At 40.7% G+C, this 17,223-nt stretch overlaps 1 protein-coding gene across 1 annotated transcript in view; it reads left to right on the plus strand.

Annotated features, from left to right (window-relative positions):
- The first annotated feature begins 5,084 nt into the window (after nt 1–5,084).
- LOC139546794 (aryl hydrocarbon receptor-like) overlaps nt 5,085–17,223 on the plus strand; it is a 48,321-nt gene continuing 36,182 nt past the window's right edge. The window contains exons 1-2 of the mRNA XM_071355582.1: nt 5,085–5,638; nt 11,895–12,082. Of these exons, the coding sequence (XP_071211683.1) occupies nt 5,580–5,638; nt 11,895–12,082 (247 nt within the window). The 5' untranslated portion in view covers nt 5,085–5,579. The remainder of the gene's footprint in view (nt 5,639–11,894; nt 12,083–17,223) is intronic.

Genomic DNA, 17,223 nt, shown 5'->3' on the forward strand with positions numbered 1-17,223 from the left:
GATGTATTGTTTAATTGTTGTTTTGTTGTGATGTAATTGTTCTATTCCTGTTTGGAGCCCAGGAAGAGTAGCTGCTGCCGAGAGTGGGGTAAGTTGAGCCAAAGGGGTAAGTTGAGCCACCCTTGTTTCTAGGAAATCATGGACAAAATGTATAATTTGACCAAATAGATCATCATTTCATGGAGTCTGTGAAGGAAGAAGCAAGTTAGATCCAAAAAACTGATTTTCACAAAGGCAAATAATTTTTTTGTGTTAGAAGTTTCATGATGCTTGTATCTGAACCAAAGTAGATAATTTTAAGATTAGTATATATATCAGGGGTTGCTATAAACTTCAATACGGGGTCCTAAACCTAGTATGAAATATCCTTGTAGCTGTGTGGGCTAATATAGTCTAAATGTTTTCCTTCGGGAAAGTTGAGCCAATGGCTATGGGCTAAGTTTAGCAATGGTTGAGCCAATGGAAAGTTGAGAAAATTTTATTGTTTTCTTCCCAGGTGTAATGCAAGACATTACCGCTGGGATATAAGGTAACAACTTGTCCTAGCCTATTTTAAAAGTGTTTTAAAAAAAGTACAAAGTGTTTGTTAGGTGTTAAAGGGATACGTCAGGATTTTGGCAATGGATACTTCCACAAAGTCAGATAAACACGTGGACACGTTTTATGTGTCTGCGTGCAGTTTGAAGGAAGTTGCTAATTAGCGTTAGCACAATGACTGGAAGTCTATGGTAAATGCTAGCATGCTAGTCAGTCATTGCACTAGAGCTAGTTAGCATTGGCTCGCAAAACTACTAACTTCCTTCCTACTGGATGCAGAGACATATTTTTTATCCATGGGTTCATCTAACTCTTGGGAAGTAGATTAAGGGCTTCATTGCCAATATCCCAAAGTATCCCTTCAAGCCTGTGTTAAAAGATGCTTAAAATGATTAAAAGACAAAAAAGCGATTGTGATTCTGTTGAATTGTGTTTGGTAAGTAAAGATAAACATGTTTTAATAGGTAGTGGTAATATTTCATTCAGTACAAAAATTTGTAGGCAGCTTAACTTACCCCATACCCGGGGTAAGTTGTGCCAAGAAACCACTTTTTTTGGACAGGCTTTGTTTTCAAAACTGTAATGTTTACATTAATTCGGATTATTTCCGGGATACACAACATCTTGAAATATACAGTGCATTCGGAATGTATTCAGACCCCTTCTCCTTTTCCACGTTTTGTTACGTTACAGCCTTTTTCTAAAATGTATTCAATTAATTGTTTTCCTCATCAATCTACACACAATACCCCATAATGACAAAGTGAAAACAGTTTTTTTTTTGCAAATGTATTAAAAATAAAAAACAGAAATACCTTATTTACATAAGTATTCAGACCCTTTGCATCTTGTTTCTATTGATCATCCTTGAGATGTTTCTTCAACTTGATTGAAGTCCACCTGTGGTAAATTCAATTGATTGAACATGACTTGGAAAGGCGTACACCTGTCTATATAAGGTCCCACAGTTGACAGTGAATGTCAGAGCAAAAACCAAGCCATGAGGTCGAAGGAATTGTTCGTAGCGCTCCGTGACAGGATTGTGTCGAGGCACAGATCTGGGGAAGGGTACCAAAATATATATCTGCAGCATTGAAGGTCCCCAAGAACAGAGTGGCCTCCATCATTCTTAAATACAAGAAATTTGGAACCACCAAGACTCTTCCTAGAGCTGGTTGCATTGCCAAACTGAGCAATGGGGGTGAATGGCCTTGGTCAGGGAGGTGACCAAGAGGATGGTCACTCTGACAGAGCTTCAGAGTTCCTTTGTGGAGATGGGAGAAAACTTCCAGAAGTACAACCATCTCTGCAGCACTCCACCAGTCAGGTCTTTATGGTAGAGTGGCCAGACGGAAGCCACTCCTCAGTAAAAGGCCTATGACAGCCCGCTTGGAGCTTACCAAAAGGCCCCTAAATGACTCTCAGACAGCGAGAAACAAGATTCTCTGGTCTGATGAAACCACGATTTAACTATTTGGCCTGAATGCCAAGCGTCACATCTGGAGGAAACCTGTCACCCTCCCTACGGTGAAGCATGGTGGTGGCAGCATAATGCTCTGGGGATGTTTTTCAGCAGCAGGGACTGGTAGACTAGTCATGATTGAGGGAATGAAAACCAGCTCCAGATCGCTCAGGACCTCAGACTGGGGCTAAGGTTCACCTTCCAACAGGACAATGACCCTAAGCACAACAAAGTACTGAGTAAAGGGTCTGAATACTTATGTAAATTTGATATTTCAGTTTGTGTGTAGATTGATGAGAGGAAAAAACGATTTCATCCATTTTAGAATAAGGCTGTAATGTAACAAAATTTGGAAGAAGTCAAGGGGTCTGAATACTTTCCGAATGCACTGAATGTAGATATCTTTGTTAGAAATTATACTATATTTCCCTTGACAGAGTAATGCTGAATATAAACCTCAATTTACCCAACTTTCCCCTTTAAGTCATGCATTCTGGTGCATTCCTGCATTCCCTTTACTATTAAATACCAGTTGTAGGCTTTAATGAGACTCAAACCAGTATGCTATTGGAGGAACAGGTTTATTAATCCTGGGTGTGATGCATGTGTTTGAAGCCTGTGCCCGTATAAAAAAACAAGCTACCAACTCAAACGTAAATAAACCTTGTTAAGTAGCCTCACATTTTGTCTAAGAGATACAGAACTTAACATTGCTGTGCTTAAAAATAGTATGGATAATATATCTGTCAGATATACAGTACTTTAAAAATATTGTCAGTAACAACAACAGAGAACAGTGTTATCTGTTGCAGCTAAAAACGGCAGGACAATAAAAGATAGTGAGTGAGGTTGTTTGCATGTCCACACAAACTCAGCCAGTCAACTATGTAGTTTCTCCTTCAGACCAAATCTATCTATAAAGACATCTTGCCACGGCGTCTATTGCCCTTCACCGGTGACTGTCACCCAGGAATGCACCGTGGCCACATAAACAAACGCACATAATAAATTAATCCCATGGGAACAGCTGCATGATAGGCCTCTCCACTACCATGGTCAGAATTATGTGGCAAGGACAGCAACCATGTTCCTCAGCTCCCACAGTCTGAATAGCACTTTGTCTGAATTTTTATTCTTCTGCACGAGCAAAACTATCATTACCACTGGACTGCTGCTGAAATTAGAGGCAGGCTGGCTGGCTGGCTAGCTCACTGTAAAGCAGAGCACAGAGCTAGGTTGGCCTGCCTGCAGCGTTATGGCAACAGGAGTTTAACAAAAGATGAAATGTTGGAAAAATACAATTTGACAAAGGCACACACAAACACACTCCCTCGTTTATGCTACAACTCTCACGGTTGTGTTTAATACAGTCATTTCCCACCGCCCTTTGATGTTCTGTAATGATAGCTTACAGCGAGTTTATGAATGTGTGGTTGGTTACAGGTAACAGGTAATGGGCCTGTACAGGTAATAGAGAAGCCAGACTTGAAAAGCAGGTCACGCTTGGAACGTCGCAAAGTTTACCACGTCCACAAATACTCAGCCTTTTTTTTCTCTTCCTTTACTATTTGTTTGGTTGTTAGGGAAGTGATTTACATGGCCCTAGGGAAGAATGTATCCTCTCCCAATGATAGAGACATGGCAGATACTCCACCTACAGCACCTCTCAATCATGGCCCACAGTAGTAGATCATGAGTGTACGTATGTAAGATCTTAATTTGAGCCACTTTGCTACATCAGGTAATGTTAATTATTATGTGGATTATAATTAATGGACATCTTTGTAAGGGTTGATACATTTTTCTTACTGATGGAGAGGGAGGAGAATGTTCCCTGTCTGAATTACTGGCATACTTCAGGCACAGGATGGGAACATGGTGACAGATGCTTGCTATGAGGAAGTGTCACAGGGTTTTCTAGATAAACATGCTGTTTACAGAGGGCCACAGGGAGTGCTGGGAGTGTGAAACGCTGTCTCTGGGTGCCACACGCACGGCTTCTGACTGTCACTGAGGTGTGGTGATGTGTGGAGATATGGGCTGTGTTCTTTGGTCTATATGCTCTACAACATATAGACAGCCACCAGAGCTCTGCATGGGGCTAAGTTTAACTTTTTATCAATCTCTTTCACTCTCCAGGCTTTTGTCATTAAATAAGTGAGGCTTGCGCCAACTTGATGCTTGAAACCGTGCTGCAAATGTCAGCCCATCATTGTCAGAAATAAATGTATTGACATTAAATTAGTAGGTTATTACTTTATTATTACCATGATATTGTACAATTAAACCACTATTACTTTTCTTTCACTAATGCAGGCACGGATCCATCCAAAATAAAGTAAGAACTCTACCAGCTAAGCTATGGTTCCCCCTGGTCAAATGTGTCACCCATAATGATGTTGAGTTGGCGCACCTGCATACAGTACACTGTAAAAACGTTACTGTGAATTTGACAGAAGCTCACAGTCAGCTCGGTGGCAAGTAAAATTCTCTATTTCACATGACACTACACGACTGTAATATAAATATGGTATCAAAGCAAGTACTGTGTAATGACACACAGTAAAATACCGTAAAATTGGGTATATGCTCCTAAAAACCAGTGAGATGGGAGAGGCGGGACTTGCAGCACATCAAGCATCACAAATAGAACCAAATTCAATTTTAGTGCCTGGCTACCCAGATGCTCCCTGACTTGAGCAGTGTGGGTGAAATGATTGAATAACATGTATGTGTAAATGTATTTTGTGTGGTCAGCATGTTTGAGGACAAGCATTGGCCTACATGGTTATATTATTTGCGCATGTCATATCGAAAGTTCTTATAACTCTAGTTACTAAAATTATTTAATAACATTACTTGCAAATGTAAATGTTTAACTGATTCTACTGCACATGACTTCCAAATGAAAAGGAATGTGTTTATAATCGATTTAATGCACGCGACAAACGTAGGCAGTTATTTGCGCTGTTTCTACTGCTCTCGGTTCTCCACTTCTATTCTGGTCCACCTTAAAAGTGCTCTGACTGTCCGTGTATGATTTCCTGACAACGCCCCATGCCAAAAACGATAGGCCAATTTTACCTGCTGTAAAAGAGCAGCTCCGAAGCTGTTCAAAGGGTTGGGTTGGTCTACGGCAAAATCTACCCCTTTAGAATAAGTATTTTATTGTTTGTTTGGGGGTCTGGAGAGACTGGACTTCTCACGGAAATAGAACAGGATCACGCACATATTAGGCTATTCATTTAGGGGAATTTTCCTAAATTGGCTTAATCCCCCAAACACTTCTTTATTTTCACCGCGCTTCTAACACGGTCGACTTTGACCGCCTGGGTCTGTCTACGTCGCGTTGCGGGAGATCTGCGTTACAAAGAGACCTCTCTATTTTAAAATGTTTTTTTATTTTACCTTTATTTAACTAGGCAAGTCAGTTAAGAACAAATTATCTTTGAAGGGATTCACTTATGTCTGGATATTAACTTCCCTTGTTATTTGAGAACTGTCTGTGAGGAAGACAGTGAATGTTATTTTGTTGCTGTTTTTAAACATTTTATAGCCGATTTACAGCAGAAGCGTCACCATGTTGAGTAACGCTGGAGTCTATGCTGTCAAAAAGCGGAAGAAGCCCGTTCAGAAAACGTAAGGATGTCATTTAAACCTGTTTGACCAGACAATAAATATTTTGGGAAGTTCGATTTAGGTCTAGCATGAGCTAGATAGTCTACAGAATCGTGCATGATTCTAACATTTGCTACATGTCTTTTCCCGACCATATATACCAAATATATTGACATTTTATAATGCAATTTCTCACGAATATGATAATGCACATACAATGTGTGCATTACATACATTATAATGTCAAGTGAGTTATTTAACTCTCGTTCGATGTCATTTCAGTAACAGCCAATTCAATAGCGTATTCAATAGCCAGGTGAGATATAATTAATATGTTTAGGCTTTACATTGGCTATTTATCCATGCAGCTAAATATAATCATTCACTTCGTGCTGTTGCATTATTTTCTTCATAAATGGTTATTAGTGTTGGTCTATTGCTAGTTTTCTACTCTTTCTTTTGGGGTAACTGGCTTTCTTTCTACACAGACAGTGGACAAAGTCTCACGTTTACGCACGCAAAGCTAGTAATAGTGCATGTGTGTTGTGTTGATGTGTTGCTGTAAATTTGTGCCTGACCAGAAGTTATTGTGCCTCCATTTAGTTTTCACCGGGTCACCTTAAGAATCTCTCATCGTGTATAGTTTTGGTCTGGCATGGAAATAGAACTCTTGCATTAATCACAATCAAGTTTGAGAGTCGGCTGCGCTCTCACGCGATGCTTAAAGGAGGGCGGGGTGCGCGGGATGATCGCTGGCCTGAAGTATGTTATTGTAATCTGATATACGGTTTCTTCTCATTATGCGAAAACACTTTTCTGCTTCTTTCCTACTTTTTTCACTTAAGCATATTTTTTGACACGCACTGTTATTACACAACCCAGTTACAAAAGAAACGTATGTTTTATAATGCAGTTTTTCGCGACTAAGTAAGATTTACTAATAGCTTGGCTGGGGGGAAAAAAATGTTTCCTTCATGGAAAACTAAAGCGGTGCAATATGTTTGTATTTGTTGTAGGCTACTAGTATGCTATGACATGACTTTTCCACTGTTTCCACTTTTTTTTAATGATTTCAATAAAGTATTGAGAATGTTTCACATGCATGAATAATGTATAACACCTAGATAAGTATTTGCTTACTATAATATATCCTAAAAATAAAATGTTAAAACGTTGATTTAACCAGGTTAATATTAGTTCATTACCATCTTCATGCAGTTATTTTTATTTATTCTAAATGCATTTTCTTTAGGCATGACATGTAGGATTTGTCAAACAACCAGACAAAATTGGTGTTCACCATAAACAACCTTGAGATTTGATGGAATGTGTTACAGCTGTGTGTGCTTGTGTGCATGTGTCAGTTAAACATCTATGTTCTCCATGTTAGTGAAATCAAATACAGTTTTTTCAAATAGACTTTTCCCAGTATAAATCCCACATCAAAAATAAGTAACTTTAGACCTGTGCCTGTGTAGACGTATGTCTCTGTCTTTATGAAGATGTGGGGCTGTTCAGAGAGGCCTAATGTTTCCTGGACAGCCATCTGGGTTGTGCAGCACAAAGGCACCATGAGACTGACTGTAAAAAAAACTGTGGTCACTGCATAGTAGCATTCCAAAAGGGTTCTGTCCATCTGAATCTCTCATTTTTTTTCTTTTTTTTTCTCTCGCCTTTGCTCATAGGCCTACGGCATGCTTTCATATGTTTCTGCCCACGTGTTTTCAGTAAGTTAAAGCATTCTACAAGTGGTTATAGGCCTAATCATGTTAGACCAAATATGTGCATTACAGTAAATATATCCAATATTATATTTTTAGTAACTGTAACTATTCTTTCAATATAAATTACAGATTGTTCTGTTAGGCCTCTAAAATGTACAATTGAAAAGTACATGGACAACTTACACATTAGTACTATTGTAATTGCATAGTTAAGTTGCCTACCTGATGTAAAGTGTTTAACATATACAGTATATCTGAGACATTTCTACATCAGGTTGTGATTACTCCCAGAGCCCACTGTGTGACAATATGACTTAATTATTTCCTTAAGGTCATTAAAGTCTTTGTGGGAAAGATTGTGGGAAGGTGTGTGTTGTGTGTGTGTGTGTTGCTGTGTTTGCATGGTAGCTTAAGTAGCATGTGTGTGTTTGTGAGTGTGAGTGTGAGAGAGTTACAGATGATTCAGATAAAATGTATTGTTGAATGTTTAATTTTGTGGCAGAACACACTGTTCATAAGTAGATTTACAATGATTTGTATGGTGTTACAGTTGTTAATCCGTTTCAGAATGCGACAAAAAGCTTATTATGAGAGTGCTTACCATGTTCCGCTGGTGTCAACATTATTGTTGGCCAACAGCGAGGTAGGGGGATTAGTATGTCTCTACTAGCTAACAATGGGGGAAAGGTAGGTGTGTGTGTGTGTGTGTGTGTGTGTGTGTGTGTGTGTGTGTGTGTGTGTGTGTGTGTGTGTGTGTGTGTGTGTGTGTGTGTGTGTGTGTGTGTGTGTGTGTGTACACACAGTCTAGCTGATAGAGGTGAGGCAGAAAGCAAAAACAAATCTTCTACACAACAGCATAGTGGCTTATTGTTCTATGGTTGTCTCATATCTACAGGGAGGCCTCCACAACAGCCTCAACTGTATACATCAAGTCACTTTTCTCAGCTGAACTTAGGCCACAACAGAAATTCACTAGGACCTGTTAGTTCTAACTGCAGCCTACATGTCAGACCAAAGACATATTTTAACAAACTTGTAGATTAATAATGTACCTGAGTGTGCTACTGATGTTTATGTGGAGAAAAAAAACACTCTACTTTCAACCTTAAAAAAGGATTAATAAACGCTGCACTGTCTCTTTTATGTTGCCCCGCCTGATCTGGGGAATGGGTTTTAGTTCGAGACAAGAGACAGTTTCTTTGAACAGAGTAACAAGGATGGTAATACCATGGTGATACCAGCCTTCATAGCCAGTCTTTCTTTTTCGTATAGGCAGCAGCCCTCAGTCTTTCTAGTGGTAGGGATCAGCTGATCAGACTGCAGCTCCCTGGGGGTTCGTGTCGAGGGGGACTCACTCAGTTTCCAGTTTCCTTCCTTTCCTAGCTACAGGACAACTTGAAGTGGGGTGTCCATACGGTACGGTGGTGTGGAGCCGTAGCGGATGAAACAGATCAATCCATTTTCATCTGCAACTAACAGAGCTTAGGTGGAAGGAATGTTCAGAGCATCTCAGGAACAGATAAAAGGAAGGAAGATGTCGGCGAGTGGATATTGTGAAATAAAGTAGCTCTCTGTGTGTAGCCTTTCCTTCAGTGTTTCTGTAGTGTAGTGAGCTATCCTTCATTAGAGTGTTTCAGTGGCCGCTTATGCTAAATGTCGTGTGCTGTTTGAGTGAGTGTCCACTCCAGTCCACCATGTGGCTGAATAAGTCCATGATTTCAAAGTTGTTAGATATGATTGTAGTTGTGGGTGTATCCTACACATTTTTGGATGTATTCTCGGCCTGTTCAAAATACTTTCATGATCCCCAAACCACCCACTTTGAGCAGACAAAAGCATGCCGATTGCATTACAACGTACTCTGTGCAACATGAAGCCCTTTGAATCAGAGTGAAGGGTCTTTGGGTTCAGCCATGTCTTTTTGCACCTTAAATAGGCTATCCATGAGAGAGGAAGAGAGAGATGAGGTAAACCTAGTTCGCTCTAACTCTAACAATGACTGCCCTGATGTCTGTGTCTGGAGTCCCATGATGCACTGCAACCGAAGGTGGAAAAAATGGGTCTGAATACTGGCTTTTGTCTCCGCAGGCGTTTTTGAGAAGTGAGGTCAGTCTTGCTCTATTTCTGGTTAGGTATTGCTTGGGTCTAAGGCCGGGAATTTAATTATGGCTGTATTCCCTGCAGGCAATTCAATAGGGAATAGGGGAAAAAACTACCTATGATCATCGGCAGTTTCTGTAATGGGAAAGTCACACAAAGTATGGCAGAAACAGCTCTGTGAGGAAGGTGGAACCCTTGAATTTGGGAGGAGGGGAGATGTGTGGTTGTTGAACCTGACCAGCAGCTGTTATCTCCTGCTGTTCACTAGCCTACACTAGTTTGGGTTGGGTCTTGTGTTGAGTTGGATTGTTGTATTGAAATGGATTAAAACCTTATATAGCCCACTTATCATGGTTTTTCTCCAGTTGGTGTGAATATGCTTTTTGTCCCCTGAGAATTCATTGTCTTACTGTTACAGTATGTCTTACAGGCACTGTTTGAACAAAGCCCTTGAGATAAATAGCAGCTGCCACTCCCCCAACCCTTAACCCACATTTGAAAACGTTTAATGGTGCACTGAAGTCGTCCACTTTTGCTCCAGCAGGTGTGAGGGGAGTTGTAGCCTCCTGACTCCCATGGTTTGGGTTTAGGGTATGTGTCATCTCCCTCCCTCTCTTCCAGTCCCAGCATGGTTGGCTTGAGCCTGAGCATGTGTGTCTGATTTGCAATTAATGACATGTGTGGTGGTCAACAATGGTGGTCCCAAGACTTCATCACACAGTTGCTCCTGAAGTGAAATAGAACATGAGCTCAATAAAACAAACAAATACCATGAGTAGCCTCTGATGTGGCCAAAAATACTCGGTTTTGACACAGTGGAAATTAGAAAAAAAATCTAATTTAAGGCCTCAAGGTTGCATTGGGATTATTAAAAAGATGTGAACGTTTGTAGACATTAACAACTGTCCATCTTTGTTAATTGTTATTTTTCCACTATACAGGCTTTTTTGCATTGCAGGACGTTTATTCTTGGATAAACTGTAGAGGAGTGATATTTGTATAGTGCATGCCAGCAGCTGCACCGTAGGGTGTTCAATGCTTTTCTACTTAAAGCAGGCCATCCCTCTGGCCTCAGGCGCTGCGATTGTCTCGTCTGACTCCTATCTCAGTAGGCTAATGATGCATGATGACTCACATTATAAAACAGTGTGCTTCACTATGTTTATTAGTCACGTTTATGAGTTGCATCGTCTTTCCTGCGTTCGGGCAAGAGTGGCATACCACATTGCTGTGGGTTTCAATACTGTAAGCGACGCACCACTATTGCTCACTGGGTTTCGATACTGTTGATGTTTTTATTAGTGTGTCATACACCTGTGATGGGAAGTTTGGCTGTTTTTACCGACTTTTCAACTCATTCAGTCAAAAAAACATGAATTTGTTTATTTGATTCAGTAATGCCCAGAGCACGCAGGACCCTAAAAATGTGAAATAATCATGATTCTACAAGCCTCTAGTTTGCCATAGGGGTCTTATTGGAGCTGTCGTTTGTGACTGAGAATTCTGAAAGTGTGCTTCAAACAATGTACATTTCTGATTGCTAGGCATACAAATAAGATTATTTCTTGACACCTTTGAAACATGTTCTAATTGCGGCCGCAAACGGACTAGATTGTGAACGACTCTTGGCGTAATGCAATTGCTTAACTGCGCGAGGGAGATTAACACAACAAAATCGTTTTGCGAACTCCAGAAGGACCCCAAATGATTAGTTCGTTCTCAAGTTCGAGTGTTGAGCAGAGGCAGCCTGTGTATGTTTTGGTAGAAAGCTGTGTCCATCGATAACAAACAATAATCAATTATTTGCATTCGTTTTTTGCACCATGTAATCAGTTATGAGTTATATATATATGCCTTTTCCTTCTCTATGCGGCCTGCAGCATGAACTATTTTCTGTGTGCACGTGATAGACAGTTGTTGGTAGGAGGACGTCTCCGGAGCCGCTGAGCTGGGGGAGCTCGTGTTAATCCTGCTGTAGGACTCATTACGGCCAGCAGCAGGTCAAATTAAAAACTAAAATGAAAGAGTCACTTGGGAAAAAAATTGAAGTTGTTAAAAAATAACAAATTGTTTACGAACTGTAGATCCCTATCGTACCCCCAACTCAGAGGATGCCATGCCCTGACAGGGCCTGCAGGCAAGGATGACTGAAGTGAGTCAGTCTTGGTTCATTTCATTTTTAAAGTTCCTGTTCCCCTCTGCTTATGACAGTGTTACGAAATGTTTCCATTGTTAAATGCTTCATGCTTCTTATTTCATCACAGGAAGCTGTTTTAGTGGATGTCACTTGCCAGGCATTTAAAGCTTATGACATTTAGCTACAATAACATATGTCATAGACACATATTTTAGGTAAGCTAAAGTCTAAAGTTTCATGTGTACACTGGCCATTATGAAGTACAGTGCATTTTACAACAAACTAATCACAATGATCATGTCTCTTTGCCCCTCAGCAAGAAAACCCCTGCTCCAGAAGTGGTCAAGTCGAACCCTTCCAAACGCCACCGGGATCGGCTGAACGGGGAGCTGGACAGGCTGACGGGCCTCCTACCATTCCCAGAGGATGTGTGCTCTCGCCTGGACAAACTCTCCGTGCTCCGCCTCAGCGTTGGGTACCTGAAGGTGAAGAGCTTCTTCAAAGGTGAGTGTCAGCTCAAGTGCCAGTCAAGTACCAAATGAATCAAACAAACATTGCTTGACTTGGGCCGGAGCTGTCCGGAACGCCATACCGGCACTTCACATTTTGGGGGAATTGCGTACCGGCTCCACTATAAAAGCAAAATAGCCTATCGCTGGCCCAGATTCACACACCGAGGCAAAAAAAGGTTGATCAAAGTGGAATAAAGGCGGGATCTTCATTGAATAGCAATGGAGAGTAGGCATTCATTTCCTGATTCCGCTTTGTCTGTGAATCTGTGAGTGTCAGTGGCTGTTTGAGATTGAACCAGATTGAAATTGTGCCAGTCTGAATGACATGATGCGCTGTTCCAAGTTGTCAAATTATGGTTTTTAAGGTAATCAAAAGCCATGGAAATTAGTTTCATAGTTGTTGTTCATGTAATTCATGAAGGCACACTTTTAAATATGATCAATTTAAAAAACGACATATCAACCATTATAGTAATGACCCTTCAGTGCATGTCTGTGGTGCTGCGTGTGTGCCAGTGAGAGTAGGCCATTGCCCGAGGAGAGCGAGCGCAACATTTCAAATCAAATTACATTTTATTTGTCACATAAACATGTTTAACAGATGTTATTGCGGGTGTAGCGAAATTCTTGTATTTATTTAAGATCTACAGCAGCAGGTATAAAATAATGACAGACAGACTAACTAGATCACCAATTCAAAACATAACTTGTAGCAGTTATGTCGCTAGTTAACTATAGCTAACTAAGCATTCATTTTGTTGTTGCATTTCCACTGGCACTGTAGAGCCTAAATAAATCTGCACCATTGGAAAGCTGGGATTCCCCTCTATTAAACAGTAGCCATGTAACTGTCACAACGTAAAAATAGCCTAATTGACAAATAACTTGCTGTGCATAGATCTCCCCCGAAACATGAATATTTGAGCTTTATATATAAACATGCCTAGTAAGATATCGTGCTTGAAGTAGTCTACCTTATCCATTTGATCCCTGATTTATTGAATGAGGGAATCATTTTATAAAGACAAAAGTATTTGATTGTAATGTTGAGAAAGCCAAGCCTGCACACCTAGGAGCTTTCCATATGGAGGGTTGACCACATGTGACCAACAGTGCAGTTCTACAGTTGAAGTCGGAAGTTTACATACACCGTAGCCAAATACATTTAAACTCAGTTTTTCACAATTCCTGACATTTAATCCTCGTAAGCATTTGTCTTAGGTCAGTTAGGATCACCACTTTATTTTAAGAATGTAAAATGTCAGAATAATAGTAGAGCGAATTATTTATTTCAGCTTTTATTTATTTTATCACATTCCCAGTGGGTCAGACGTTTACATACACTAAATTAGTATTTGGTAGCATTGCCTTTAAATTGTTTCACTTGGGTCAAACGTTGCAGGAAGCCTTCCACAAGCTTCCCACAATAAATTGGGTGAATTCTGGCCCATTCCTCCTGACAGAGCTGGTGTAACTGTAGTCAGGTTTGTGCTCGCACACACTTTTGAAGTTCAGCTCCCAAATTATCTATAGGATTGAGGTCAGGGCTTTGTGATGGCCACTCCGGTACCTTGACTTTGTTGTCCTTAAGCCATTTTTCCACAACTTTGGAAGTATGCTTGGGGTCATTGTCCATTTGGAAGACCCATTTGCGACCAAGCATTAACTTCCTGACTGATGTCATGAGATGCTTCAATATATCCATATAATTTTCCTTCCTCATGAAGCCATCTATTTTGTGAAGTGCACCAGTCCCTCCTGCAGCAAAGCACCCCCACAACATGATGCTGCCACCCCCGTGCTTCACGGTTGGGATGGTGTTCTTCGGCTTGCAAGCATCCCCCCTTTTCCTCCAAACATAACGATGGTCATTATGGCCAAACAGTTCTATTTTTGTTTCATCAGACCAGAGGACATTTCTCCAAAAAGTACAATCTTTGTCCCCATGTGCAATTGCAAACCGTAGTCTGGCTTTTTTATGGCGGTTTTGGAGCAGTGGCTTCTTCCATGCTGAGTGGCCTTTCAGATTATGTTGATATACTGTGGATATAGATACTTTTGTACCTGTTTCCTCCAGCATCTTCACAAGGTCCTTTGCTGTTGTTCTGGGATTGATTTGCACTTTTCGCACCAAAGAACGTTCATCTCTAGGAAAGAGAACGTGTCTCCTTCCTGAGCGGTATGACGGCTGCGTGGTCCCATGGTGTTTATACTTGCGTACTATTGTTTGTACAGATGAACATGGTACGTTCAGGCATTTGGAAATTGCTCCAAAGGATTAACCAGACTTGTGGAGGTCTACAATTATTTTTCTGAGGTCTTGGCTGAATAATTTTAATTTTCCCTTGATTTCAAGCAAAGAGGCACTGAGTTTGAAGGTAGGCCTTGAAATATATCCACAGGTACACCTCCAATTGACTCAAATTATGTCAATTAGCCTATCAGAAGCTTTTAAAGCCATAACATCATTTTCAGGTATTTTCCAAGCTGTTTAAAGGCACAGTCAACTTAGTGTGTGTAAACTTCTGACCCACTGGAATTGTGATACAGTGAATTATAAGTGAACTTATCTCTCTGTAAACAATTGTTGGAAAAATGACTTGCGTCATGCACACAGTAGATGTCCTAACCGACTTGCCAAAACTATAGTTTGTTAACAATAAATTTGCGGAGTGGTTGAAAAACGAGTTTTAATAACTCAAACCTAAGTGTATGTAAACTTCCGACTTCAACTGTATGTGGGGGGCTAAGTGCCTTGATCAAGGGCACAACAGCAGGAGGTGGTAGGTCTACATGGGATCAGACACAGCAGCGTTTGTAGTGTCAATAAGGCTTACTTTTTCATGTAGGTTATAATAATAGTCATGAAAAGTTGATTAAGTCATTGAAAATGTGTAAACTGTTAACAGTGAATAATCAGAGGTCTCTATAGCATAATGTCATTTGTGAATTTCGGTGAACATAATCTAATGGTCTCACTTGGAAAAAGACAGCTCCTGCATTTCTTCCATCCCAAGTCAAGCACTGCAAACAGACAATTAAGAACTTATATGTCATTAAAGATCAGTGCAGTCTCCGTATTACAAAGTAGTTAAGGACAGAGTGAATAAATGGTGTTGTGTACATTCTGTCAGTGTAAAAATAACCCAAGGAGAATACAAAGATGCCGTAAGAAACTCAAGACTCTTGTGGAGGTAAAGCTAGAGGAAATGTTGTGTGGTTGACTGCAGCATTTAGGAGAGCATCAGCAGACTCAGGACATAACAACATGACAACAATTTAACTAGAATCTCCAACACAGCATACACAGCAGTACTATGCCTTCCTTTGGCTCCCAGAATCACAACAATCCTACTCTGGCACGATAGGCCCTGATTCCAGCTAATTTCCCTGAACAAGGGCCATTTGTAAACACATCTGAAAGAGCTATCTTGTGTTTCCTTGTTCCGTGACTATTTTTATGTACTGTTGAAAGTCTGCGCTCCCCTAGTGGGTTGGCAGCAGGACAGCCACAGAGCGCGGACATGAATAAATCAAGATGTTGTTGCATCTGTAGAAATGTGCCCAGGCCTGCCCCCGTCACTCTGTTTGTCTAACCTGGGTCACCTAAATGTTTGAAGCCTTTGGGGCCATTTTTACTTTCGAAGCAGACACAACAAACGTGTTGCCAGTAATGCACTTGGTAGAGGACATAATGGGATGTTATTTTATTATGCTGTATAGTTTCAATACCATACATCAGTTAATCTCTCTGTTACGTCATGGCTATGATAGGGAGCGTGGCAATAAAAATACTTACATAAACAGGCCACAGATAACATAATTCCTGAGGCAAAATTTAAAAAAAAGACATAAATTATAGCTAAATACTACAATCAGCATCTGTCTTGAGCCAGTACTGTATCTCGGAAAAGGAACCATGTCTTCGTGGTCCATCTCTCTAACTCTTTCTTGGAATTTCGGATCATCAAATCTTTAACTCTTTTTACCTTGTGTTGTTGTGGTGATGATAATCGATAGGAAAGAGTCCTGAAACAGACAGGTATGTCTCACTGCTCTCGGCACATTGGCGAGAGAAAGCTACTTAAGAATGCATGGCATGCTAGGAATCTGATAGAAGGGAAAGAGCACATCCTCAACAGTCGTTATGTTACACCCCTCCCCCGTGGAATCACATCCCCAAATCACACAACATATTATACAATAAAAAATGTTATGGATACTACATAAAACATCACAGGCTGCCACTTAATCATATCGATAAATTGAGTTTTGAGCATAGCAGAGGTGGAATTTACATAAGCGTAGGCCACTGGCCCATATTACCTAACAATGAGTGACTGGGATCGGGACAGTCACATACCAAATGTTTGGTTCTATATGACGCAGAGCAATGTCCAGTGACTCATAAGATGCCTAATCATTAAAAAACCAACTCCAACAACCTCAACATGGCAGCCATTGAGGGTTAACAGACATCAAAGCCGGAGTGTTGGCAGAGGAATTGCTGAGTCAGTTATTTTGGCGCCTCTGGCACAGCCACCATATCCTCTCAGTCTCCATGTTTTCTTACACTCTCAACCCTGGCCAGAACCATAACCCTGGCCATTGGTGAGTGTCGATGGGCAGTTTAAGCTTTAAAAAACCAATGACCTCTTTATTCACATTCTCAGTGAATCCTCAATAACTCAGCCCTCAACCTCTACCGGCATAGGCGCCAACATGAGGTCCTGTAGTGGGCTAGGCATTGACAAGCTCACATCCCATAGATTTATGAGCTGTTAGAACTAGCTATTTAAAGTGTATCCCTCTCTTCTCACACTCTATTTAGCTCTGGAAAGTCCCTGGTCTGTGTACAGTGCAAGACTTGCTGATTTAAAGAATGGATAGGTTTGAAAGTGTTGAAAGACGAATCATAGCTCTGCTCATCTCAAACCCTTTCTCTCCCACGCGAGATATGATTTATACTCCCTCTCATAGAGAAGTTCTTATGTCACCTTTACATGGGGTAAGCGCGTGACCCGGTGATTCATAAACTGTCTTTCATTCATGTTTAATTACACAGGTAAGCTATTGTAACGATCGTCTAAGGGAGGAGACCGAAACGCAGCATGGTAAGTGTTCATGCATTTT

This window comes from Salvelinus alpinus, chromosome 20 (genome assembly GCF_045679555.1).
Source record: "Salvelinus alpinus chromosome 20, SLU_Salpinus.1, whole genome shotgun sequence".
In the NCBI taxonomy this organism is placed as follows: domain Eukaryota; kingdom Metazoa; phylum Chordata; class Actinopteri; order Salmoniformes; family Salmonidae; genus Salvelinus; species Salvelinus alpinus.